The sequence below is a fragment of the Cebidichthys violaceus genome, unplaced genomic scaffold (genome assembly GCF_023349555.1).
Source record: "Cebidichthys violaceus isolate CVI_PGR_0920_01 unplaced genomic scaffold, fCebVio1.0.p SCAF_13, whole genome shotgun sequence".
In the NCBI taxonomy this organism is placed as follows: domain Eukaryota; kingdom Metazoa; phylum Chordata; class Actinopteri; order Perciformes; family Stichaeidae; genus Cebidichthys; species Cebidichthys violaceus.
In genome coordinates, this window is record NW_027176296.1 from 2405383 (window position 1) to 2433288 (window position 27906).

Genomic DNA, 27906 nt, shown 5'->3' on the forward strand with positions numbered 1-27906 from the left:
TGTTGAAGACTTTAATGTGACAAATGATTAAAGCATTCCTTGAACGTAACAACTGAATCATGAACAAATGGTCAGAGAGGGCTGACCCTGACTGAAAGGCCTGGTTGATCGGCAGACCTGGGCAGTAGGAGTGGGCGATATGTATAAAATATTTTATTTGACTATGAATTTTTTGGAATTTCATACTGTTTACAGATAAAATAAGTGGATGGGAATGTCTGTTTTTGGTTTGTCCAGTGACTTAAATACCTGGCAAATCCAGATATTTTATCACATTGATGCACAAATCCTGTCATTCCAATATTGCCAATCAGCAGTCCTGCTCATTGATTTGCAACATTACCTGCATTGGTCGAATAAAGTAAGAGATATTTAAGGTATAACTACCTCAGTATAGCAAAATCTGCACCAGTGCTCGCAGTAATCGTCATATCACTCAACCCTACTGGGCATATAAAGTCAATATACAGTATTTAGATGAAAATACATGTGGTGTTCTTCGTTTCATATGTCTTATCAAATAGAAGGGCTAATGTTTACACCCTCCAAAGAGCTAAGCCAACAAAATCAAACTCACCTCAAGTATTTGAAAATAAAATAAAATAAAACTATATCAGCAATCCTGGTTTACTAACTGCTGGGGATGAACAGAGTCTCTTCAGGGATTAAGGAGGGATGATGAAGAGCAAATGAGCGGAGCAGGGATGAAACGTGCTGGAAGATGCCCTATCTAGCCTTTCGGAGCCGTGTGCTGACGCAGGAGAGAGGAGATGGCACTGGATTCAGTGACCTCCTCGGGGAGAGAGCCCTCCATGTCTTTGATGGACGGGTCGGCTCCAGCGTTCAACAGGAGCTCCACGATGTCGGCAAACTCACACGCCGATGCTATGAAAAGAAGAGAGAAAAGTGACGGAGGAGTTACAGTTAAAAAGGACAAAAAGCAAACATTTATGCACACTTTCTGCAAGGCATTTTGTTTTTTTGGCCACGGCTGTTTGGGTGTCAATGTGTCCAGTACTTTGGTTTATGACCAAATTCCTACAAAACTAATGACATTCCCATCAACCTCAGCTCAATTTATATTAAGTGCTAATTAGCAAATGTTGGCATGCTAACACGCTAAGCAAAGATGACGAACATGGTAAATGTTAATCCTGCTAAACATCAATGTGTCAACATTGTCCTTGTGAGCATGTTAACATGCTGATGTTAGCATTTAGCTCAAAGTCTTAGTCTTGTTTAAACAATGGACCTGTAATCAGGGCAGAGGAGCGTTGTTGTACTGCCTATCATTTATTCTTACCTAGAATAATGTCAGAAGTGGGAATTTGATGGATCACTGCAGCTCATTACAGACTGCTAGGATGATGTGAACTAGTTTTGAGTAAATGTGCCTCATCCCTTTCTTCTGCCAAGTACAGTATGCACAGTGCTGCAGTTAATGAAAAGCCAATCTGCAGGCCCAGCACTGACACCGGCCTGGACCTGTGGTTCTCTCAAACACTTCATTTCTGCCCCATTGGCAATTTGTGCCCCACTAAAAGGGTCTTCTCTCTCTCTCTCTCTCTCTCTCTCTATGTATGAGGGGGAGGAAGAGGGGGGAGGCATGCTCTTTCTTAACCCAGTTAGCATGTCTCTGCTTTCCCAATGCACCTCTCGCCCCTCTGGCACCTCATCCCCCCCCACCCTCTCTCTTCCTCTGTTGTTCTGAGTGCTCTCCTCCGTCGGTGTCAATCGCTCGCTCCTCTTAAAGAGCGGACTCTGTGCTGCGCCATGATCGCTGATGTCAGCAGCCGCAGTGATTGACAGCCAGGCCTTTTAACCTCGAGCCCAGGGTGGCTGGCTGACTGGCTGTGTGCATGAGATATGATGATACGTCGGAATGCATCCAAGTGTGTAAGCAAGTGCGTGTGCATGCTCAAGTTGTGTCTATGAATAGCACGAGGTGTGTAAGCATCAAACGCCACAAGAGTCACTTATCTTTCAGCCGAATCAGACTAACAAACCGTGGCTTATTTTTCTAGCCATACTTGCAGTCCTCCTCTTGTTGCTCTAAACAGCATTTTATTTAGCTCGTGGTGTGTGTGTGTGTGTGTGAGTGTGTGTGCGCGTGGCGGGTGTCTCGCCTGGGCCTTGAGCTGTAAAAAGTGGCTGGCCCTCGGGGGAGCCCTAGAGGAGGAGAACAATTTATGGTGAGCAGTAAACCCTCAATTAATCACTTGCCAGCCACTGTGGCCCTGTGCAAAGAGAGGTGGGAATGAATTTTCATTCTCTGCTATTTGTCTCTTGGAGTTCATCGCTTATGTTTATTAGTCATCTTTTTATGCCCCATCCTCGGGGCTTCCTTTGCCGAGTGTGTTTGTGTGTGCAGATCTCCAGCAGGTGATGCAACATGCATACACCAACGCCACCAAGCTGGGGGACAGATGGTGCAGCCACACACACACACACACACACACACACACACACACACACACACACACACACACACACACACACTCAGAGGACAGGGGAAACGCCCCTCCGGGACTTTTGTGTTGGGGCATGAGAGGGTCAGGGGAGTCTAAGGACCAGAGTTGATTTCCTCTGGGAGGTCTGCCGATTATTACACACACACACACACGCACGCACGCACGCACGCACGCACGCACGCACGCATGTACCTGCAGAATACAACAGAGTGGAATAAGAGAAACTGGGTGAAAAACAACTGTAGAAAATAAAGCTGAGGTATGGAGGAGAGAGTGTGGGAGGAAGCGGAGGGAAAGATGACAAATTTGAGACAAATGTTGGCAAAGAACCAAAAACAAGCAGCTGCATACAAAGAGAGTTTCCACACAGGCAACACAATGATGTCAGGGCCCGATCGAGGCTAAGAGTTTCTTTACAAAATGTGATATTCACCATATGCAAAATAAACATACATACACTTATCAAAAAGCTTTATAGCATGGAAATAAAATAAATATACAGTGAGTATACAACATCTTGGACTATAGAGATGAATAAGAAGGTCCTTCTTACCATAATGTAGTGCTGTCTGTCCTTCATTATCCTGTAAGACAAAACAAGTCTTAATAATAATATCAGAAATAACAAAATATACACTGAGCATTTGGTATGAGAGAAATTACTTTGCTCAAACTTCCCAAGAGTCAACAGCTTCTAGAATACCAATCTCCTCCTACTTGTTGGCTGTGGACAAAAGGTGCCACGTTTTCATTGTACCAAATGCGAATTATGAGAGGATGAGATATTGATTTGAGGAACATGTGACCTGCAAATTAAATCTTTCAACTTGCAGGTGACTTGCAGCTCTGATCAACCTGAACCAATGAGCTGCTGAAACTCACCATATAACAGTAGAGGTGCCTCCAGCATTAATATCACAACCAGTGTTAGCCCCAACTCTAAATCTCAACCTCATGTCTGCTGCTCCCCGACACGTGGTGTGGTCACAGTGGAAACTAGATATGAGGTCTTGAAGACTTGATTCCATAACTGTTCTTATTGTCAACAAACAACAATGCATTATGCGGTATTTAAGTAGTTTGGGTGTAGTGGGAGGAACAGGAAAAACTCCCATTTTCCTGTTCCTGTTCATGCTTTATTTAAATCAACACATTTGCAAGATTTTTCCATGCTTTTGAGGAACATTTTAATGACCATACATTCTCTGAAACATCTGTGTGTGAAACAAGAATATCCCTATACTGAATTTTATTTTCAGAAGAGCTGGGCACAGTTTTTAGCACATGTTACTGAAACAGGATGTTACATTTGTTAGGGACAATCTGAGTGTAAATACTTGTTAGCAGAGCAAGACATTTTTGGTTTCGGTATTTTCCTGTAAAAAATATTTAATATTTACGGCGTTATCTTTTTAAATGAATCAACCATGGGGGCTATGTGACCCTGACACACAACAACTCAGGGACAATGGAGAGAAGAGTGTCAGAGGGTGACCTGAGGTTCAGTGGTGGTCTCGTGCAAGTATGTGTGTGTGTGTGTGTGTGAGTGAGAGTGTGTGCGTGTGTGTGTGCGTGTCGTGTGAGTGAGTGTGTGTGCAGGCCGATTTGTGGGTGTACGGTAAAAATTATACCTGGGGTCAAGGCGTCAATGACAGAGATATAATTCTTGCTAGAACTGTGGATTGGACACAGGAATGAGGAAATAAATATATATATATATGTATATATATATATATATATATATATGTATGTATGTATGTATGTATGTGTGTATGTATGTATGTATGTGTGTGTGTGTGTGTGTGTGTGTAGGCATAATAAGACAATATGTGACAGGCATCATCAACAGGCGCTCCAGTTCTTAATCACTGTTCCAGCCTGCCTTTGCACCTCATAATGATGATAAATGGTCTAACTGTTGCCTTCAGTCACAGAACAAGAGCAGTCGTTGAGCCAAGCACAATGGTCTCAAATTCTCAGAGACGGATTAAAAGCAAGCAGGCGCACTGACATTTCCTTCGGTGCCCTAAAATGTCACTGCAGTGGAACTACCTCCAAATTACTGAAACTGTTACGGCGAAATTATTCATTAGTCTTTCCACCTTTGCCCTTCCAACAGCAGATCCTCTCATGCACCTTCCTGTTTTTGGTTACTTTCAAGTCCTTCCCCTACTCTCATCAAATTCTTCCTCTTCTTCTTCTGACCTCCCTTTCTCCAAACCACACCTCCCTCATCTCCTTTCTTTCATTACCTCTCCCACCGGCACCTCTCTCTTTTTCCAGTCCCTCCTTTCTTTCCTCTTCTTTCTCTCCCTTTTCCATTCAGCCTTCTCCTAAGTCTTGAGCCTTTTCCTTTCCTTCGTCGTCCCCTTCCTGTCTCCCCTCTCTAGCAGGGCCCGGTGCAGAGTGATCCTATTGTTGTGTGTCTCTCTCTCACTCAGGAGCAGCACTTCGGGGACCTGCTGATTGGATTAGAGCTTTCTATTCCCTCTGGGTGGATCACAGAGCACAGATGCAAATCGCCACCAGCGTGGAAAGCGTGCCGTAGTTAACCCAAGACAACAATGCTGTCTGTCTGCGAGTTAAGTAGCAACCAGTGATGTATTGAGGACATTGTGTCTGTCTCTCACAATGATTCAGAAAGACAGAGAGAGATTTTACTGCCCAGGCATTTTTTTTTCTTTTCTTTTTTTTTTTTTTACAGAAAATGCCTGGGGTTGCTCTGCCATAAAGAGGAAAATACATACTTAACTTACTTTCACACTCACACTCACACTCTCACACACATACACTCTCTCTCTCTCTCTCTCTCTCTCTCTCTCGCTCTCTCTCTCGCTCTCTCTCTCTCTCTCTCTCTCAAACAATGGGGCAGTGACAGATGTTTAAAGCCGGGGCAAAGTATAAGACCTTGATGCACACAAATACATACAGTTATAATTAAAGTGTAAGGGGTTTAAACCCTAATCTGCTACGAGCGCTAATCTGCAGTCAGTCGTTCAGCAAGCACACACAGAAAAGTATGAATGAGTGGTTGATAATTCACAAGCAAACACCACACGCCTTAAAGCGCAGCGACACTGGAGACAAAAAGAAAATACTGTTATAGAGTATGTTGCCTGTAAACGTACATGTTTGTTAGGAAACATTTTGCCCGTGTGTGTGTGTGTGTGTGTGCGCGGTGTACATGCTTCTTGCATGTTCATGTGAGGGGTCAGCGGCCTGTCCTCTCAGCGTTCCCTAATGCCCCTTCATCCAGGACGGAGGCTTGATGGAATCACAGGAAATTGGATTGTCTTCCATTTGCTTTGGAAGCAGCCTGGAAGAGACACTCCCTCCCCTCTTCAGCCCACCACTCTCCCCCAATACCTGCAGTTAGCTACCCCCCTCCCCTTCTCTCTGGTGCACCCCTGTTCCCATCCCATTACGGAGACGTGTCACACCAAACCCCTGCTTTTACATGTCGTCCAAAGTTTCCCCTTGCGGTGCAGAAACGCTGGGCTGGATGTCAGCAGAGTGCTCAATAAAGCCGCTGCTTGCACAATACCAGCAGCAGCAGAGATCCAGCACTGTGTAGTGTATCACCCTAATGGGGTGGAGCAATATGCTTAGGAGCAGCGTGGATGGGGATTGATCTATTAGTACAATTGCAGTTTTGCTGAATTTAAGTCACACCAATCTATCATTTTTACCACACACACAAAGTGAAGCGAGATGGATGAAAGAGAAAGACAGCAAAGCAAGGATGTAGGAAGCTTATGAGCGCAGTCTTATTTCTTTACAGATCCAAAGTAATACTGTAACTACTTCAAAATTGGTCCAATGAAAGATGATCGTGTGTGTATACGTTTGTGTCTTTTTGTCAGATTGTCCCAACGGAGTGCAGGAGTCAGACTGAGGTCAACAAGGATCGAATAAAGCGTTGCCTGTAACTCTGTTTATCTGCAGGAGACACACAAAGGGACTGTCACAGATGTTGTGTTCATTTCTGGAAAGTGGTTTAACTTGTTTTCTCCATCTGTCTGCTTTCACGGACCTTGGACTACAGGACAAGAATACTGCAAACAGTCACCCAAGCTGTTTACACCAGCATTACGTGAAGGGATCAAGGGCACATCGGAGGCGGAAACTTAACTCAGTCAGGAATACAAATAGGACACAGAGTTCCCTTGAGTTTATCTCCTCTTGAAACTGGGTTTCAATCTGTCTTTCATTCTGTTTGTCTGAGTCCGAGCCAGAGGAGAGATTGTGGACTGAAGGTAAAGGTCTGTCAGGTCTGAGACTGAAGAAAGCACAGTGTGTGTGAATGTGTTTGGTGACCCCATAGACTGTAAAAGCGTTCATGTTTTTATTTAAAATAAATGCTACAAAAAGGTGCTGTAATTCAACATCCATAAATCATCGCTACAGTCATTTAAAGACATTAATGTAATTACAGCTAACAAACGAGACCTTAGCCAAAATTACTGGCAGACATTTTGGCTACGTCACTGAACAAGAGGAGGGTTTTATTCTTCAGTGGGCTACAACACTGTCAAAGGAAGTGGGTTATCTGCAACAGCTAAAAGGAAAAAAAAAATACTTTCAACATGTTTCATAAGATGTGAAACCAATATACAAAAGTCCTGAGCTGCAGTTCCTCTAATGACCACCAGCTGTATTAAACTGTAGATTTATTCATTCTCACCATCATATCCTCTCTCTCTCCAACTCTTCCTTTCCATTTCCACTTCCGCTTTTTTTCTTCATCTCATCTTTGTGTCTCGGTAAACTTTCTCAGGGCTTTTTTTTTTCCACTCTTCCTTTCCCCGCCTCCCCGCCTCCCCCCCCTACTGTCCCTGACAGCAACATTAAACAAGTGGGAAAAAATGGACAAGCAATTATGATTTATGATCAATGCATGCAGCAGCTGCTGACTTTTATAATGACAGTGGTAGGGGGGAGGGAGAGTGAGAGGGTATCAGTGTGTGTGTGTGTGTGTGTGTGTGTGTGTGTGTGTGTGTGCGTGCGTGTGTGTGTGTGTGTGAATCAGTCTCCAGGGTGTGTGCGGGGAAGATGAGGGGTGAATCGATAGGCGTCTGGGATCATTGGTATGCAGATTCCGGCAGATAGCATTATGATGAGCAGGTGCCATTAATCAGAACGCAGAACACAGAGCTGAGAGAGATGGAGGAGAAGAAGACCCTCCTTCACCGGATCCCATCTGTAACCAGATCAGCTACTCTGGCAACGACATCACGGACCAGACAGAACCAACTTATAACACTTTTTACTAAATGTATTACTAATGCTGCAGACTTTTCTGCTTACCGTAATCTATAATAAAGAACATTTAGTATGCTATATCTAAATATAAAAGTTATATTATTGTCACGTAGATGTGCAGTTTGAAAATGCTCCCTTAGTTAATGCATTTAAGGAAACTAAACATCTGAGATATTAAAGTCAGCTGTAGAACAGAAGCAAAAGAACATTCACTAAATTCGCCCAATACGTTCCATAATGTTATTGTAAATCTTATATTTCCTATCACACAGCACCTAACTCTCAAATCTCCTTAAATGCAACAACGAAGAAAAGTTTCCAAAAGTCCATTGTCCCCTGTATGATGATGACATAATGTATGTAATGTATCATCATATAACAATCCATAGATGAAGCAAGAAATGCTCATACAAACATACGTAGGTGTATAAGTATGTATTATTGTATGTAAAGGCCTGTGCATGCACATGAGTGTACCCTATGATTGCTGTGTGTGTGTTAAATGTCATATATGTGTGTGTGTTGGGAAGCCCCCCCCACCCCTGTGTTAAAAGGATCTGCAGATCGGGGCCAGCACTAATTGAATCTGGGTCTCCTCTCTGAGCCGGGAGAGGTAACCTTGCCACTCAGCGTGTGAGCACTGCCACCCACGGTCAAATTAGCCTGACGCCAAAACTCCCCGTCCTTCACACCTCCTGTGAGTGTCCTTGAGGTGCCCGGGTGATCCCCCCCCCCCCCCGCCCCCATAGCTTCCATCAGTAACATCACTGCTTGGGGGGGAAATCCTGAATGATTCAGAGGTCAAGGGCTGACGGGGGGGTCCTACAGGATGCCAGGGATTATAGATATTTATTATGTCAGAATTGTCAAGAGGCCTAAAAGTGTGACACACCTTACTTCAGGAAATGTCGTCCATCCCAAAACATCTCCTGTAGGTCTGGAGCAAAGGATAACAAGAGTAACTGAAGCTCGATGTGAGTGTAAAAGCTCCTTTAAACGGCTGGACATTCCTTTATCCACAATAGCCTGATTTTCCTGCCTTTCTCTGCCATTCCAGACAAAAGAAGCCTCTCTTTTTCACTAAATCTCTGTTCTCTCCAACCCTGTTCTTTTCTTCCCCCTTCCACACTCACCTCCCCTCCCCATGTCGCCGAGGTTGCCTGATCCCGTGGGACACCTTAGCCTCCATTAAAGCCATCAGAGAGGAGGATGAGGTTGAGACTGAGAATTAACATCGCCAGAGGCCCCGTCTGTCCTCCTGCGGCTCATCGATGATGTTTAAAAAGAAATATATGAAATAAATAAATACATAAAAGAGTGTAATATGAAAATCAATGGCCAGGCAGAGGGGGCTGCGGCTAAGGCATTTGGAGTGAGGGACTCATAAAGCTGAGTACTGCGGGAGACTGATGGAAGGCAAAACACTTACTTTGTTTATTCTCTCTCCTCACCCCCGTCCCCTCCCCTCGCTGTCTGTATCCAGCTCTCACTCTCTCACTCTCTTCTCCCCCTCCACCCTGCTCTGTCTGCAACGGTCGAGGACAGCTTTAATGCTCCTGACAATTTATGTGGACGGTTAAGAACGATGGAAATCAAATAGTTGAGTGTAGGCAAGGCCCAGTGAATGGCCAATAAGAAAGAAACAACAGCTGATGATGGCAAAGAGGACTGTTACCTGCTGGAATGGCTCTTCAGGCCGCACTATTACTGTCAAGTCGCTGGCTCTTTTCTGAGTGCTCATATTATAGATTCATAACTGTATCTGTGTCCGATAGGCCCTTTTAACACAAGCGCGGCAACAGCCTTCATTTCATCGAGTTGAGCTAATGTGCAGCAAGTACTAAATATGAACGCTATAAGGGAGACTTACAGTGTGGCAAATAAAATGTGAAGTGGCTTCGTTGGCTTTTACGTGTGTGTGTGTGTGTGTGTGTGTGTGTGTGTGTGTGTGTGTGTGTATTATACGTTACCAAGGTGTGTTCAGATTCCTCTACTTTAACAGAAGCGTACATACTGTAGGCAGACACACACACACACACACACACACACACACACACACACACACACACACACACACACACACACACACACACACTTTGGAAAATGCAGGAACAATAAATTACACTTCAGCCTATTATAAAGAGGAAGCAAGGAATGGCTTTCTTGAATATCTTCATTAATGTGTGCACTAAGCGGTGGGAGTGTCACAGAGTCCACTATTAATCTGTTGCAGACACGTGAGTGTGTGAAGGGGCTCACTGTAGCTCTGACACCCTGCCTGCTTCCATGCCCAGCTAAATGTGCACCAATTAAATGCTGCAAGCTGTGGACACACGCAGAGGAACATGCATGCACACATTTGTCCTGCCTTAGATGTATTGTCCCGCTTCTCCTCTAATAGTCTCTAGGGTTGTGCAATATGGATGGAAATCTCTATCACAGTATGTGTAATTTGATATTGTGTAATCAATATAAAACATGATATAATTTCCAAAGTTGAAACACTGTTGAGAAACTGTGGATTTAATAACCAGACACATGAATGTCTACTTTTGGCTTATTCAGTGGATACCTCACAAAAGAAGACATTCATGCAAATATCATATAATACTGTCATAAAGCCATCATGATGATTGATTAGTAATATGGTCAATAATGTCCTAATATAGCCAGAGAGGTGAAAAGGACACACACTATGGAATAAACAGTATGTGACCGACTCATATTTTTGTTTATCTGCTCTATTTCTGCCTTCATCCTATTTCATTCTCCATTTTTATTCTTTGAATCCTCGATTTATTCTGTGTTCTTACTTTCCCACCTTGCTGCCTTCCCTTTCTTAAAGACACTATATATTCAGGGGGATAGGTCGCACAATTACAAACACACTTACACACACGCGCACACACACACACACACACACACACACACACACACACACACACACACACACACACACACACACACACACACACACACACACACACACACACACGCACAATTATGACGAATCTTGCTGGATATTTGTTATGACTGGCCTGACTGAGCCATTAGTTATAGGAGGCAGTGCTGGGAAAGGGGAGGGATACAAACGTGTAATAATGCCTCCACCATAGAATTTCAATCAGCCACCATGGTGTGTGTGTGTGTGTGTGTGTGTATGTGTGTGAGAGAGTGTGTGTGTGTGTGTCTGTACGTGTGTTTTGATCACACAAGTAGTTGACACCACAGTAGAGGACACAGATGAGATGGTTCAGTGTTCTTTGTTTGCTACTACAGCCGGCTAAGCATGAATTCAAAAAGCTCTAAAATGTTCAGAGTAGAGCTGCATAATATCCACGATAAAGGTTGCAGTATTTATTTTTTTGCTGACTTCAATATGAAATGTCATAAATATTGATACAGGTTTACTATGCTTTTTCGTGAAAAATGAGCATGAACAGATGCTAATGCTTATGATTTGTTCAGTTTGATTAAAATGGAATATTTCGTCTGACAGGCTTCTTGATTTGTGAGCCGGGGATTTGGCACAAACCAAGAACACCTTATTTAGGAAACACGTTTTCCTTTGAGAAAGAGCAGTCTTGTGCTATTTGGTAATTGCAGTAGTCCATATTTATAAGAAAGTCTGACGTTTTATATCTTTTCCATTCATTTTACATTCAGTACATCCGGACCTTTTCATAGCAACACCAGATTATTTAACTAATTAGCAAGACAACAGTTTTCTTCAAGAGCTGTACTAACGTGTTTACATTTTAACAAACTGCCAGTGATTTCTGATGAGTAATGTGAAAATATATGCAAACATTTTGACAGTAGATTCATCTTTTAAGTTATTAATGAAGCAAAAATGCAGATTATTCTCACAGATTTTGCATTTTTTCTCTTTTTTTTTAACGACATTTCAATCTTGAATCTTGAACTTGGGAATTAACGATTGATTGATATTGAAAATAATTATTGGTTGTAGGCCTAACTGGTAACTAATTAATAACTAACAGTTAACTTACTGGTATGATAATTGTAACTAACTGCAAGATAACTAACTAACTAACAGGTGACAGAGTGGTAACTAACTGGTAACGGTCTGTCTCTATGTACATGTCAGTATTTGGGTTTTAATCTTTTTATACTTTATCTTTCACTTACTGAATACATAACATATATAAACAGTTTTGATCAGCATCTTACATTTAAAGACTATTAAAGAATAGTGAGAAAGATTTGTTAAAAATCTAAATGTCAGAGCTCTCTGGTGAACAAACTATGTATTGAAGACGCTGTTCCTAAATCATCTTTAATGGACTGTATATCTGGCCTTTTGTACAGCAATGTCTTATGACTTATCAGCCGAAGTTTCCGCCAACACTGACGTCTGCAATGACCTAATATCACAAGATACATCAGTCCGGTCAATTAATCAGCGCAGCTCTAGAAGGGATACTGAAGCAGCTAATGTAAAAATGTGACAGTTAACTTACATGAAATCAGAGGAAACATCCCTTCATATCATAAAGATTCACCAAGTTCTTCACTGACATTTGTCAGTTAGGTTGAGATCTCACACAGTCATGAATTCACTGTTTCACTCTATTATATAAATAAATCAACAGCCCGAGTCAGTCCATACCACTCGTATCAATATGAAATCAATGGATCCATACCTTGAGAGAGACTCTGCCATTACAAATCAGCCACACATACGTACGTATGTACAGAGCTTCCTCGCGCCATTTTACACACAAGCAGACAAACTGTTGATACCAGTCAAGAATACTTTTCTACAATCTAACTAAAATAATAAAACTGTACATTCAAGAAATGTAAGAACATGTCAAATCAATAACATATGTGCCAGTCTGCCAGTCTTGAAGGCTCAACTCTTCACACACAAACACAGATCTGCCTGCAGGTTCTACATGCAGACTGCGTGTGTGAGACTTGTTGTGTGCTCTCTACCAATTGTAGGCCGCCCAGTCAGATATTTATTACTATTGATCTAGCTGGTCCTGGCTGGAGACTTTTGTTCTGCCGGCTCGAGGCTCTGACCTCAATTAAGTTATGAATTTCTATCTGATAGACTGGGAGCGCTTGGGGCCTGCCGTGGCCGTGCTACCACGCTGGATTAATTAGAATTAGCGGTGCTGCGAGTTGCCCTCCCCGCCTCATGGATCATGTTGTTTTAATACAAAGTAGAGGCGGAGGCGTGGGAGGGATGGAGTGAAGGGGATGGGAGCTTTAGGGGGGGGGGGAGAGCAATGAGGAGAGGGGAAAGATGAAGACACACTGAGAGGCAAAAAAAAAAGAAGGCATGAGTCGAGTAAAAGGATAAGAGACACGGCCATGTGCTTAAAACTGCACAGCCTTTTCCTCCAAATCAACTGCTTTAAACCTTAACAATGTTTCCTTCTGGGCATTGTGTTTGTTTTGTGTTAACCTGCATCTCACCTGTCCTTCCTCTTTGTTAGCCTAATCCTGGCTCCGTCACTTACCCTCTCAGTAAGTCAGACATTGTATTAATCTACTCTGGACCATTCCTGACCTTTGTTGTAGGTCTGCAGCATCTCCGAAACCAAAGCCCTGCCTTTTCGACTCCGGTTCCCATGAATGGGCATGTCCTTTCTACAAATGCATATTTCCATGGCAACCTTACAGCTTGTTGTGAGGGTTAGAGGGAGGGGGGAGGGGAGGGGGGGTTTCAGGTGGGATTTCCACCTGTGTGGGTGTGGGATTACACCGTCTGGACCGAGAACGACCACAGGGGGAGCGGCCGGACACACACAAACACACATCGTGACTCTTAACCCTTAGTCACACAAAAAGAAACCAAGCCAAATATTTGGGATGGCCCAAGCATCGAATGAGTCATCTTCATTTTCACTGATTAAACTCTTCTCAAAGAAAAAGTTCAACATTTTGGAGAATATGCTTTGTTGAAGAAAATCGTTTCCACTCCCATGTCTGTATTGTAAATAGCCAGCAGACGTTAGCTTGGCTTAGTGCGAAGACTTGAAAATACATACATAGACATATTAAGGTTATTACCCATAAAATATTAACATCTGATACCCTGCCTTATTCTGTCTCTAAAACAATGATACTTCTTATAGCTGAACAAACTGTACGGTGGCACTGTTTTCACTGCTGTTGTGATATGATGGAATGTAAACTTAAGCTGATGCCTCATTAATGCTCTTAAATACATTCTAGCACACAGAATACGAGTCCAGTGTCTAAGCCTTAATTTCCATTATTACATTAAGTGAGGTTTTACTGTCATCTTTCCCACAGTTTGTGCCCCACTTTCTCTGGGTGTATTAGCTGAGGGAGCAGTGATACGGTGAGGATGGGGGCTTAATGTGCAGTACCAGGGCCTGATCTACAATTGACAGGTGGCAGAGCTGTGATTTGTGTATACACACACACACACACACACACACACACACACACACACACACACACACACACACACACACACACACACACACAACTACCTATTGTAGTCCCCCCCCCGCGCCTTGATCCAGGATTAACTATCAAACGAGACTTTAATGCAGGTTACTAGGGTTTGGGAACAATTCACTTAAACAATCAGTTGATTAATTTCAAACGATTTTCCTCCTCTGCCAAGCAAATAATAATACTTTTTGTTTTAACTCTCAAAGTCCCCCTCCCCTTTTTAATCAACAAATTAAGCATAAATCATGTTTGATCTTTATTTACTGGTTGTTCGGCAGTTGGTAGAGGTCAAGAGAGATTACTGGTTGCTCTAATAGCCTGCAAACAACCCAAACATTCCTCTATTCCTCTCGTGAACACACACAACCTCCCACACTCTTTATTTCATGTGGCAGCGGCTTTGGGCAAAAGAGGACAAAAGCATAAAGCTGCTCCATCAAGTTTTTCTCTTTCTCTAATACAACAAACTGTCCTTCCCTTCTTCTCTTCCTTAATTCCTTTCCTTGGCAATTTAATCCCAAGTTAAAAAAACAAAACAAAGGATGTCCGAGCAGGTTCTAATGAGTAGCATATCGCTCCGTAAGCTTTACGTAGTGAGATAATTTGGCATTGCGACAGAGGGGTATGATTTAGCTGCCTATATTTTTCTCTCAGCCACCTCTTTGCCACCTCATAAATCTGCTACCAGTAACTCTGCTGCAGAGGTCCAGTGTCTTTAATACTCAGGCTTCTACACAGCCGGCTTCCTCGAACACCTGAGAGAAAGGCAGGTGAAGAGGTCCTGATGGCCGGAATGCATGAATTCAGGAAATGTTTGCACTCTGGTTGGCTAAAGAATGCTCCCTCTGAAACATCATTTTTGAGGTTTTCTTTTCTTTGAGTAGACATAGTTGCTCAAAAAGGCTCATTTATAAAGCAGAACAGGACATTAAATAATGAAACACACCCAAAATGATCTCTAGATTACACCATCCTCTCTCTGTTTGCTCCAATACAAATGATTTAAGATAATGGAAGAAGCATTGGATTATTTCCATCCATGTGTTTTGATACAAAAAAAAAAATCAGTTAAATCAGACAAAAGTGAGAGGGACATAAATTAAAAGTCTACTCAGATTCATCCACCCATTATCACTACCTGGCCAAAGATTTATGTTTCCTTCTTTCTGAAAAGTCTTGGCAGATTGGGATATCAATTTATATTTTACCGATAGATACATGACTGTAAAGACGCTGCATCTTACAAATGGACAAAAGCTTCCATCTATACATCAATCGTCCTCTGCTGTCATTATCTTGATATGGCTCTAAATCATTAGTGAAGTGTTTTCGTAGTTATCCCACTGTTAAGTCTTTTATGAACCATTCGCCACAAATCCCCCCCCCCCCTCTCAGTGTGAGCATTCAAAACAAAAGGGGCCATGCATGACCACAAAAGAGAAAGTCATTTGTGAAATGTCCTGATTATGTGGGTTGTGCAACATAAAACAATTTGCCTGATTACTTCCAATTGATTCGGCCTTACAGTTAAAGCCTCAGTGTGCGGCCCGGTGAACTGCATTGTGTCGTGCCGCTGGGCAGGGAAGAGGAGTAATTTCTCCGATGTGCAGCTGAGCCAGCTTACCGCCAAAGCTAAAGCCTCCTGGATGCTGCTAAACCTCGGGGAGGCAAAACACCATGCTAGCTACCAGCTAACTCTGTCTGCTAAAGCCCCGAGGGATTTGTCTGTGGCACAAAGTGAATTAAAGGTGACCTTCTGGAAGGGATGGAGAGAGAGAGAAGAGCAGTTGGAAGGCTGGAGATGTCACTGTTTGCCTTGAGCTTGCATGTACACATGTGCATAACAGAGTTACAAGAAATGAGCCCCAAATCCACCTGTTATACACTAAAACACACATCTCTATTTTCTCTACTGACTTCTAGACTAAACACAGCCACTACACTTGTGTCCGGGTGTAGGAAAATGTCGCAACACATCTTCTTTAACTGCAAAGGATCAAACAAACACATTCGAGCAAAGCAGTTGTCGTGAGTGAAACTTTGCACTGCATGAATGTTGATGTTCTGCCACCACCTAAAATGAACTGACTCCAGCTCTCAAGTTCAGTAATTCATGCAATTCTAGAGGTGTAATCTAAAAACGTAAAAGAGATCTGAAGTCCTGCCCTAGTTATGTGCAAGTGGCTGTTCCACAATGTATTTTCCTATAGAGGGTTTGTTTCATTGAACTTTTTGAAAAGCTGAAACACAATACTGGTGTTTTCAGTCCATATAAAACAAAACTCGGTGGAGCTGTAGCTGTTAAAAGCTAACAAAACAAATGTGGTTAGGTCTTTGTTAAAAATGAGAAGTGGAAACCCCAAAAAAAGAAATAGAAACTAGAATGCACAACAGCCTGAAGTTGGAGGCGGGATTTTTGTTCTTTAATGGTGATAACTTCAAATGACACCTTCTGGGTAAATGCTATTCAAGAAGTCGTCAATTTCCAACAAAACGGGGCTTGTTTGGCTTCCACTCATTCATTTACCGATTAATCATCACAGAAAGAGGAAAATGCAGCTCACCTGACTGTTGATGTCTGCTTTGTGCTGCAATAATACAGAAACCAGCTCCTTGTGTCCTCTGTCACAGGCCCAGTGAAGCAGAGCTCGGCCCTGCGAACAAGCGCACATCAGAGCATAAGTAGGAACCTGCTCATTTAAATGGCATGTGGAAAAGGTTGAAAGCACAACTAAACATTTAACACCACTGCTTTGTTTAAATCAGCTGTATTGCATGCAGTGTCATGTTTGTAATTTCAGACAGTTATGAATTACACCAAAAACACATACTCCTCCTCTATACCTCATGCTCCTCAACGTTTCTTTGCTTTCAGACAAAATAAATTATGCACGACCATCCAGAACTCAAGAGCCTCTGGGCCTCAGTTCTACAATGATCTGTGGACAGAGTGACGAGATGTGTGTTTGTGTGTTTGATGTGAGTATGTGTAAAGAAGAGCAGTGAGGTGTTTCAAGCGTTGACCGTCGAGGGCTCCTTGACAAATCACAGCAACCTGCACACATCTGTAAAGCTTCATTGATGAGACACTGTGTGCAAAACAAGAGAAGACCCCTGATCAGCACAACCCCGTTCTCTCTCTCTCTCTATCTCTCTCTCTCTCTCTCCCCTTAGGTCCAAGATCCTTGTTCTCATAAAAACCACACAAGCTCATTTTTCAGTGGGGCCAATTAGGTAAAGCAAACTCTCCAAGTTCAATTCTGTTGCTTAAATCATATTGATCACCATGGCTGCATGTTAAAATGGATACTTATGAGCTGGGCCAGAATACCAATAAGTTGCTCCCCCCACCCCCTCTCTCTCCCTCTCTCCCTCCTCTCTTCCAGGTGTTTCTCTTGCTGACTGCTGGCAACATTCTCACTGAAGACCGGAGTTTACTACTTTGGGAGACTGCACACACACACACACACACACACACACACACACACACACACACACACACACACACACACACACACACACACACACACACACACACACACACACACAAATTAGGTGGGCTTTTTGGGGAGTTGCAGTGATTAATAAAACATTGAATGTGTCAAATAGAATAAGTGCAGCATTCAAAGCTGAGAAAACACCATTAACAGAAACATTCAGAGTTTGGGCGAGCCAGTCTGGGCATTAAGAAGGGTCTGTTCTGATTAGAGCTGAAATAGTCCTATCCAGGAAGGTAAACCACTGGTGATAAATGTTAAGCACTCTCCACTCAAGAGGGTAGATAAGTAAAAGCCTCCTTTATCCTCATTTGAAAAGGAGGAAAGAAGCATCGCTGTTTGGAAAGATTATCAATTACTGTACTAAAGGAAGGAACATCTCTAACCAGACACACAAACGGACACATTACGCACACCTGGTCAGTGTATCCAAAACCTATGTACCGTACAGTCTTGTTCTCCCTATCCTCTCTCCTCAGCTCTGCCTCAATGCACACTTGTGGTTTGGCATGTTTAAGTTAGCAGGAAACAAAAAGTGTAGTGTAGGCAAGTATGCAAAAGGGTGTTGCACATTTGAAAGATGCTAACATGCAGTGATATAATGCTAAAATCACATTGGAAACATACATTTATGCAAATGTATCCTAATCAAGATTACAGTGAATCTTGCAATCATAATTAGATTGGAATGGCTACAAAATACAAGCATTTGGATGATTTTGGAAGAGCAACAATGATTAGATTTATCAAAAAGAACATTTTATTGACAAATAGAGGTAAATATATGAACTGGCTCGCATCTCCCACACTGGAGGAATGCAACACAAAACTATAAATTACATTTATCTTGCTTCAGAATTGTTAATGGAAAAAGGTTTTAATTGGGGTCAACATCTGTGTCCTCTCTTTTGGGAACAATGAACAATTGAACTATTTCATTTATATCCAAACAATCCATCTTGTCGCCAGAGAGGTGATTATGACTTGATTACCCTTTTTTGACTTTTTTTGAGCACTTTCATATAAATTACATACAAAATAATCTGATATTGTCCATCCTTTCTTCTGTTTTCCCCCAATAATGGTTTTGTATATACCTTTCCAAAATGTTTTATCATACAGGACACATACTGTTATGATCGTGTTGTATTTTTATGATCAATGAATAACTCCTTTTGGTTCCCTGATTTTTCAGTTTTTGTTTTACTGTTACTTGAATATAATTGCAATGTTGTTGCAGACGGCTGTTGCTTGTTAACTAGCTGAAAAAATAAGTTAAAATCTGCCGCTGTGGCTGAGCAATCAAGAGCAATGTTGAACACACTAGTATGACGGAATGAGTTCATCAACCATGCATGTCCTCATGTATTCTGAAAATCCTCCACATACCTCCAGTCAAAACTGGTATTTGGTTTTGTTGGCAACTACTAAAAAATACATAACACAGGTGGATATTTGGCTACACACCTAAAGAGTTCCTGCTCTCTCACTGAGCTGCAGGTCCAGATCTGGCTTCTTGCTGATGGGAAACTTACTTCACCATTGCCCTCTGCTGTTGAGCAAGCTGCGCTGCAGGAGCACAAACGACAACAACGGCAGCGGGCAGACAAAGCTTCCTCTGCCGAGGTCCCTCGACCATCTGGCCTCTGACTGGGAACTCACGAGCCGACTGCCTGCTTATCTGAAGAGCGGCGGTGATGAGAGGGAGGCAGGGAGCGAGCCATTTGGCCTGGCCGACAGTGAATCGGGGACAGATGAATGGATATCAGGGTCAATCCAGAAAACACCTCGCCATGGTAATAGCCGTTCACACAATTTACTCATCTCTGCCTGAGGAGTGGTTCCCATGTGTCTGTGGTTCAGATCGTTGAAACCGTTACGTAACGATTGCAAAAAGAGCTGCATGAACCGTCCCCCAGTGACCTGTATTTTTTCATGATACTCCACTGATCATTTTCACCTGCCCTCCTGCACTAGGGGTCAGAGCACATAACAATAACCCTGCAGCGTGTACAGACTCGGTGCCTTGCTAAAGGGCACGACAACAAAGTGAATCCCTCCTGACGTGGAGGTTGAGCATGGATCCTCTGGATACATAAAGTCCCCTTTCTCTCTGCCCCCTAGTAATAATACATTCATGCAAGTTGGACTTTTAAATAGCATCTCTCACATGGCATCAGTACAGTTTCACTTGACTTATTTGTAGGCACTACGCTCTGTAGTTACCTCTTCGTCTTTAGTATTGACATCCGCTTTCTGGGAGATGATGGCCTTGCTGATGTGGTCGATGTTATTTTCTCTGCAGTAGTCAAAGATGTTCTTATCCTCTTCCCTGAGAGTGACACAGAAACAGAGATAAAGGAGAACATTCAGTATTAGATTTTTTTACACATTCAGTCCTGTTAGCTCTGAATTATCCACAAACCTCACTGTGAGCACTTCTCCTACCGAAGAAATAGTCCCAAGAAAAATGGTGACAGTATGTAGTCTATGATCCAGACTAACAGGGAAACTGAGAAAATACGTTTTCTGTAATTCGGGAGAAGCGACCCTTTAATTGCCTTTTGTGTCAATTAAGTGCTTTATGTGTGAAGTGTGTGCACACCTAGGAAAGCAAACACCATGCTACGATATCATGTAGTCATCAACCACACAGACGTAAAAGATAACTCAAACACATAACTAGTGCACACACACACACACACACACACACACACACACACACACACACACACACACACACACACACACACACACACACACACACACACACACACACACACACACACACGCCACATCCCGCGGGAACACTGGCCCATGACACACACCCAACCACACACACATATCCTATCCTACCTCTGATTATATCTCTGTGTCTAATCACCTCCTGGCATTGGGGACAGGAGTGAGTGCTGGGGGGAGACAGGGTGCAGTGGTGCTGGTGGGGGTGGGGGTGGTGGGCTGCTGGGCGAAGGGGAGAGAAGGGGCGAAATCTCATTTAGAGCTTTACGCCTTCCCCTCCCCTCTTACCCAATGCCGGCCATTCAGATTAATTGAATTTAGTGCTCTATTGTCTGACAGAAACCCTGCATACCAGCCGCTCTACCACTCCCACGCAGTAAGTCAGTCATCCCCAAGGCCAAATCCTCCAGTTCCTGTCTCTGAAGTCTGCTCGCTCTGCTGCACTGGGCCTTACAAATCCCACAGCACACACCTGGCTCTAGACACACAGGAGACTCCGTGGGCTGTTGTCCCAGTCAGACTGGGAATGTTGTTTAGCTTTACGTTGAGTGCGTGGCCATAACACTATCATAGTTAGGGCTACAGTTACCTTAAACTGCTCTGTTGATGATGATGATACAGAAGCTCTGGCGATGAAAATTCATGCAGAAAAGTCATATTGAAAAAGGTGACAAACCAACCACAATGTTTTGCCTGAAATAAAGACCACCTCTACTCACTAACATCATAAAAAGTCATTACAATTTAATGAAAAATAAAAGAGGTAAAAAGAGCAGCAGGGCCATTTCACACAACATTGTGTTGGCATTTAATCAATGATTGGAGTTCTTGTTTAGATAGTCACTTCCTAACTAAATTAATCACAAATATAGATGTGTCAGGATATAATTAAATGTGCAGCAATTTAGATAATCGATTGATCGTCAATCTGTAACAAAAAAATATACATGCGAAAGGTTTCCTTTGTCTTCTACAATTGTAAAAGGCATATCTTTGGGTTTTTGGAAACAAAACATCTGAAGACATCACCTTGGGTTTTGGGAAATGGTGATTTTTTTTGCCCTTTTCAATTCATCAAAAAAACCCTCCTTACCACTTCTCCTAAACAGTTTTTTTGGTGGAAATCCTTGTTTGCACCCAGCCAAAAACCAACCAGAGGCACTGTTGTTTTCAAACTAAAAAACAGTAAAATAGTCTTTTTCCTGACATCTTCCAGCTTGAAGAGAAGGGGGCTGTATATAATAAATGTGTTTATCTATCCTACTTGCAGGTCAAACACACACACGACACAACAAAAACACAGTTGGCAGCATCACCAGTAAGACATCGGACGTGTGTAAGTGCTCGATAGGCTGTGTGTATCGGTTTGTTTGATACAAAGAGCAACAACTGAATCTAAGAATCCACTGATACTCACTCTCTACATACACAGCTGGATCAACTACAACCTAAAACTACCCATAGTGGAGATAAAACATTGTGACTCATGATAAACACATTTTATCGTTCACTGTGAGGTTACACAAACAAAGTTTTGTCTGCTGTTTGTTCTTTAATGAACCCCTGTACTTCCCTTTCTTCAGCTTTTCATCTACACGCTTTATCTCCCCCGGCTCTCTCGTTCCTCCCCTCCCTCTTCCCGCCATCTCCTCATCAGCCCGTGATGAATTATGAATAACTCATTACACTTTTATCACTGCTGGGTTATGTATGAGCACATTAATTTACATACTCCTGATTACCAGCGCTATGTTTATTCATGAGCCTCCGCACTGGGCCACACCCACTTCCTTGTCTGATGGCCATGGTGACCCCAAGTGTCCCTGATGTGTGGCTGCCATCCGTCTCTCCGGCAACTAATCAATAGGCCAGCTCATCAGTCTTTCGTCGATGGTCGGACAGGGTCGGCCTGACGGGTGCATGACACATCCTCACATATATATAAAGCACGAGCACACGTCTAATGTAGCGTGAGGTCATGTAATATACACAATTTCTAAAATAAGCTCACATGTGAATGCATGTGAGCGCGCGCGCGCGCGCACACACACACACACACACACACACACACACAGGCTATAAACAAACAAATGATTAATGTGGGTCCTATAAACGACGTAACATCAACAGCACTGCAATGCATGCTGGGAAGGTCACAGGCTACTCTGTCATCACAGCAGCTGGGGTACCAAGGGTTTTGTGTGTGTTTCTGTATGTGTGTGTGTGTGTGAGCGTGTTGCGTGCTCATGTGTGTGTGTGTGTGTGTGTGTGTGTGTGTGTGTGTGTGTGTGTGTGTGTGTGTGTGTGTGGGTCCAGTCCGGTGTACTGGCAGATATGTCCTTCATCCATCAGGATAAACTGGCCACGGTGGTGGAGAACACTCATCTACCTGGCCTGAGCTTCACTGATCAACACCACGCCATCCATCACACACACACACACACACACACACACACACACACACACACACACACACACAGTCATCACTTCCCCTATAGGACCCCGGTGGACACTCAACATGGCTGAGCTCCACAGAAGTACGAGAAACAATGAGAACTCAAATAACTCAGCAGTGGCTTCCAGCACAGTGTCCAGACATCAAAGCCTCCAGTGTTTACCAGAGTCCTGTTTCAAGGTGGGTGAGAGAATAACAAATGTAGCATTCAAAGCCTCTTCAATCACACACTGATCAGCTCAGTAGCCCAGGGATATTGCTAATCAATCCTGCTTTTGTCGATACACACACACACACACACACACACACACACACACACACACACACACACACACACACACACACACACACACACATCGAGATGAGCAATGCAATTAACTCTGTCTGGTTAACAGGTGCTTAGCTGTTTAATATGGAGTGGGTATGTGTGTGTGTGAGAGAGAGAAAATTGAAATGCAGCAGAGCAGTGAGTGTGACAGTTCCGGCAGGTTATGCATGGAATCGGATGCAATCGCGTCGACGTATAGCGGCAAGTGTATATTTATGTGTGCACACGAGTGCATAGGTGTGTGTATGTGCCATGTTAATGACTTCCTCCTTGCTGGTTTCCCCCCTGGGGCACAGTTGCCACTGGATATCACCGATGGGGAGCATCGTTGTGGGAAACCTGCTGTACCTGCCTCCCTCTGCTGTATCCGGCAGGTCTTCATCACCACCCTCCCCCAAAGTACCTCCCGAATCGTAACGTAATTAAAAAGGGGAGACTCTGGCCGCCTCTTTCCAAGACCGTGCATACTAATCGCATGCAGCCATTTAGGAGGAAAACCTGCAGGATTCACACATCTAATTTTCCTCTCCTAAAAAGAGCTCTTTTTCATTGAAATGAAGATGAGGTTTTTAAGCTTGAGTAAGTCTGTCAGGCAGAAGTAAATGGAGAATATATTTCATTAACATAAATCACAACTGTATGACGTCTCCGGGCCCTGACTGCAGTTACGGTCTGTTGAATAGACTCAAATACAGCATCAAGACCAGTGGTTAACAAAGCCAGACTAAGATCCAGTTGACCTAAGCAATAAATAAGAAATGATTCACAACTGAAGCAAAAAGCTGATTCTGTTCCAGCTCAATCAAAAACTGGGAAATTGCATTTTAATGCTTTGGTCTCAGAAAACACAATCTCAGAACACAGAGTTGAATAAAGAGAGTGTGTGTGAGATGTGTATGGAGTCAACAATGCACGTGTGTCTATGAGATATTTTCCCTCGTAATCAATGCAATAAGCAGTTTCTGATGTATGGTTGTCCGTTTCTGTGTGTGTTTGTCTGATGTAAATACCTGATCATCTCCTCCTGGTATAGAGAGCTGACTGCTGCTCCGAAGCCCGCTCGTCTTTCTGCTCCTCGTCTTTCCTGTCAAATAAAAGACAGGCACACATTAACGAACAATATCCACCGTATAAAAAAGTTAATACTAAAATGTCTTTGTTATCAAACCTACTTCTTGGTCAATGATAGCTGGAGTGAATCAACAACCAAGTCTAGTTTGGCTTAGTTCTGCAGCTTGTGTTGTTAACCCATATGGCGAGAGGTACTGACCTTATTGTTTAGTGTGCTCAACGCTACACAAAAGGGTTGGTCCGTCTATTCAATGCACCTATGGATTTTAACCTCTGCAAAGCTACTGCATGAGACAGATGAAGTTCAAAATGTGCATTTTGAAACAAGCCTCTGGGGCTTTAGACGTGACCTCATAGGTCGTAAAAGTCAAACAAAATGCACAAGACCAACATAAAATGTACAGCAACTTAATTGTGACTCTTGTTAAGCTTCTGTGTTCCACATTCAGTTCAACCAGGACTTTATTACCCGGCCTATTCTTCACTGACCAACCTCGACTCACAAAAAAAAACAACACACAAATCTGATTTCAGAAAATAGAGCGAGTGGGCAGAACATGACAAGCGAAGCAAAACAACGGTGCGTGAACTTCTGGGACAACCTAATTCACTTCAGAAACTCAGAATATTCGCTGATGCACTGGCCCTGCTCCTCTGCAGTATAATGTAATATAAAGCCAGTGTCTGCTCAACAATTGAGGCAGGAACGGAGGTCAAATTCTTGCTATTATTCTCTCCCCTGCTTTTCTGTCTATGCACTCCTACTTACACTATTTGACTGTGGTTTCCAAAGAATAGCAACTGCCAAGCTATGGTGCTTTGTTAACACTAATACAATCAGCTTCTTTTCAGGGGGACAGTTGTGCGTTTGCTGGCCTGTCTGCCAGGGCTCTTTCTTGGCATTGTGCAGCTGTGGGGCAGACTCAGCGCGTATTGCCCCGCCAAAGAGAAAAGAATGTGTCAGAATTTGACATGTGGTTGGCAGCGACGCTATTAAAGAGACATAAACATGGAAGGAAAGGACTGAAACAGGGGTTGGGTTAACAAAAGAGTGAAGGGGTTACAGAATACATGAGGTTGGGGGAAAGATTAATAGAGGAAAAGCAGGCAGCATAGAGGTGGAGAACAAAGAGGAAAAAGAGCAGCAAGGAAGAGGTCACACAGGACTTGTGACAGGCCTCTTAAGGCACACATAAAAGTATTCTTTGGCTTTTCAATTCGAGAGAAAACAACCTACTTCCGTCTCTCTGGTCGGTGCTTGTAGAGAATTCGGTGACTGTGAATACATTCCCGTTTCGAGAGTATGCTACACTTGTAGAAGGAATCCACACACTCTTGTCCAGATATTTGCCTCATGTGGACATGGCAGCCACACTCAGAAGTGAATTGCAAGCAACGGTAACTTGTAGCCTAAAATTCCCACTAATTAGCAGAATGATCCAGCCCTTTCCAAAACCATGCCAAAACAAACTCCTTATTGTTGCCCTCATAGCGATCATCTCAATTTCAGAACATTGTTTTTTTTATGTGAAACCCTCAATGTGTAGACAAAGCAAAACTAACCCAGACTGCTTTGTTTAATATTTAAATTCATATTTAGTCAGCGGTCAGCACACATTTTGATGAGAAAATCACACCTGGCAAGTTTGTTCTTAGTGTCCCAATAATAATAATACTCTTCCTAACTAAGCAGACAGTACAAAGTTGTTGTTGTTGTAACTGAATGCTGTTGCTGCTGCTGCTGCTGCCCCAAAGGACAGCCTGTCCAAGGCAACATTACTCTCCTGACATGGTTGAATGATATGACCATAGGGATATGACAAAGGTCTTGTAGAGACGTAAACAGTGTTTCTTGTCACGATACACACAGGCACATCTAACTATGACAGTTCCTTGCATTATTCATATACCAAAATGCAGCTATTGAGGAAGACAACATAACCTTCTCATGTATTTTTCATGCTCTGTGAAGAGAATAAAGAGCCACCGAGAGGCCTGGGAGAAAATGACATTGTGACTCTGACCTCTGCTGGCAACAAATATGCACTGCATCAGAAGAGGGCAGCAATGAAATTGGATGTTTCTATATTTGTCCTCCTTTTTTTGCTTACCTGGAGCAGAGCTTAGTCGAACACTAATGCCAATTTTAAACACCTCTAAAGGCTTATTTTAATGAGCATAAAGGTGGTTGGAATTTGCTATTTAGCAGAATGTTGTAATCCGGTAGGCAACGTATAATTTACTGGACAGGAGTCGGAGCTTTTTCATGATTGGATGAACAAAATGAGCGCTGCAAACAACATATGTCTTCAATTCACCAAGTTTGCCACTAGTTCACCCTCTGTGATGTTTATATCATCCCTTAAGAAGGTTGTACTAAACCTCCCTGTTCCTACCCTACTGAATCCACTATATTGGTACTCCAAATTATACAAAGCAGTAGTAAATCATACATTGTAGTTTATAATCAAGATTGGTGTTGGCAATCAGCTTTGACTTCTCAGAGATGGTCCTTATTACCTTTGTGCAGCCTTCAGGGTCTAACACATTGACACAGGAAATGTATTCCTGCATTGCCTGATCGGCTTCCATGTCTCCAAGCTGCTTCCAAGCTTGCCTGTAATAAGATCATAATATATCATAATCAGAATAATGTTTTATTATTATTAATAAAGTTTTTCATTGTGGAAAAAACATATAAATAACAGACGTTAACAGAGAATAAACTTTAATATGAACTTTCATTGAAAATGAAAACTTATTTAGGAAAGAAGCCATTTATGAACTTATTTATTGAAAACTGGCTTCCAATTTTAGGCTACATACCATTTTCTCTGTCCTTCAAAGTCAAAGAAGCCAGGCTTTGGTGTATTGCACTTTCCAACTTTGGCCTGAAAATAAAACCAGTCTGGATTATTCCTTTGGTATTATCCAGAACTAATTACCTCAGATGATAACGTAGAGGTATCTATGCATATCTAATCTCAACTGTTACAAATGAGTGATGGCACAAGGATGTTCAATGTATGTGGTTATTATTTTTAAGTCACATGGTGCCAGTAATTAAGGGGTTATTGTATTATATTAGTTAGTCTACAGGACAACAGTAAGATGTATCCGACATTCACCTGTTTGTATCGTGCATACAGGTACAGCAGCTGGTCCCTGCTGGCCGTCTGAACCAGATCTCGTACCCGGTCGGCTGCAGACTGAAACTCCCGCTCCAGCTCTTCTCCCTCCAATCGGTCCCCCATTTCCATGGCGCTGCAGTCAAACTTACCCAAACCCAGGTCAGAGTCAGAGTCCGAGCCTGCTCCACCGAGAGGCTCCCCTGTGTCGGGCCGGGCTGGATCTGTACCTGATCCCGTCGCAGTGTCCGGAGAGGACGACGGCGACCCAGAAGCCATTGTTATTATTGTTTATAACGTTAGCGTAACGTCAGAGACGACGTGCGACGTAGATCCGAATGAAAAGCGTTAAAGACGAACGGAGAGTAGCTCTCCTAAATATCGTGGTTAAGTATTTCAGCGCCGATTTCGTCTTTTAATCCGTTATCGTTAAGAATCCGTGACAGCCGGATTTGTTTCTACCGTTGGTCCGTCTCTGGTACTGTAAAGT

The 27906-nt window shown here is 42.9% G+C and overlaps 1 protein-coding gene across 1 annotated transcript; it reads right to left on the minus strand.

The window, feature by feature from the left end:
- Positions 1–27906, minus strand: acbd6 (acyl-CoA binding domain containing 6). Its single transcript, XM_068707341.1, has 8 exons — positions 27417–27906; positions 27115–27179; positions 26809–26905; positions 24228–24301; positions 19919–20024; positions 16760–16849; positions 3025–3055; positions 1–885 (listed from the first exon to the last, which is right to left on the minus strand). The coding sequence occupies exons 1-8, from the start codon at positions 27693–27695 to the stop codon at positions 731–733; spliced, it is 897 nt and encodes a 298-aa protein (XP_068563442.1). The 5' UTR covers positions 27696–27906; the 3' UTR covers positions 1–730.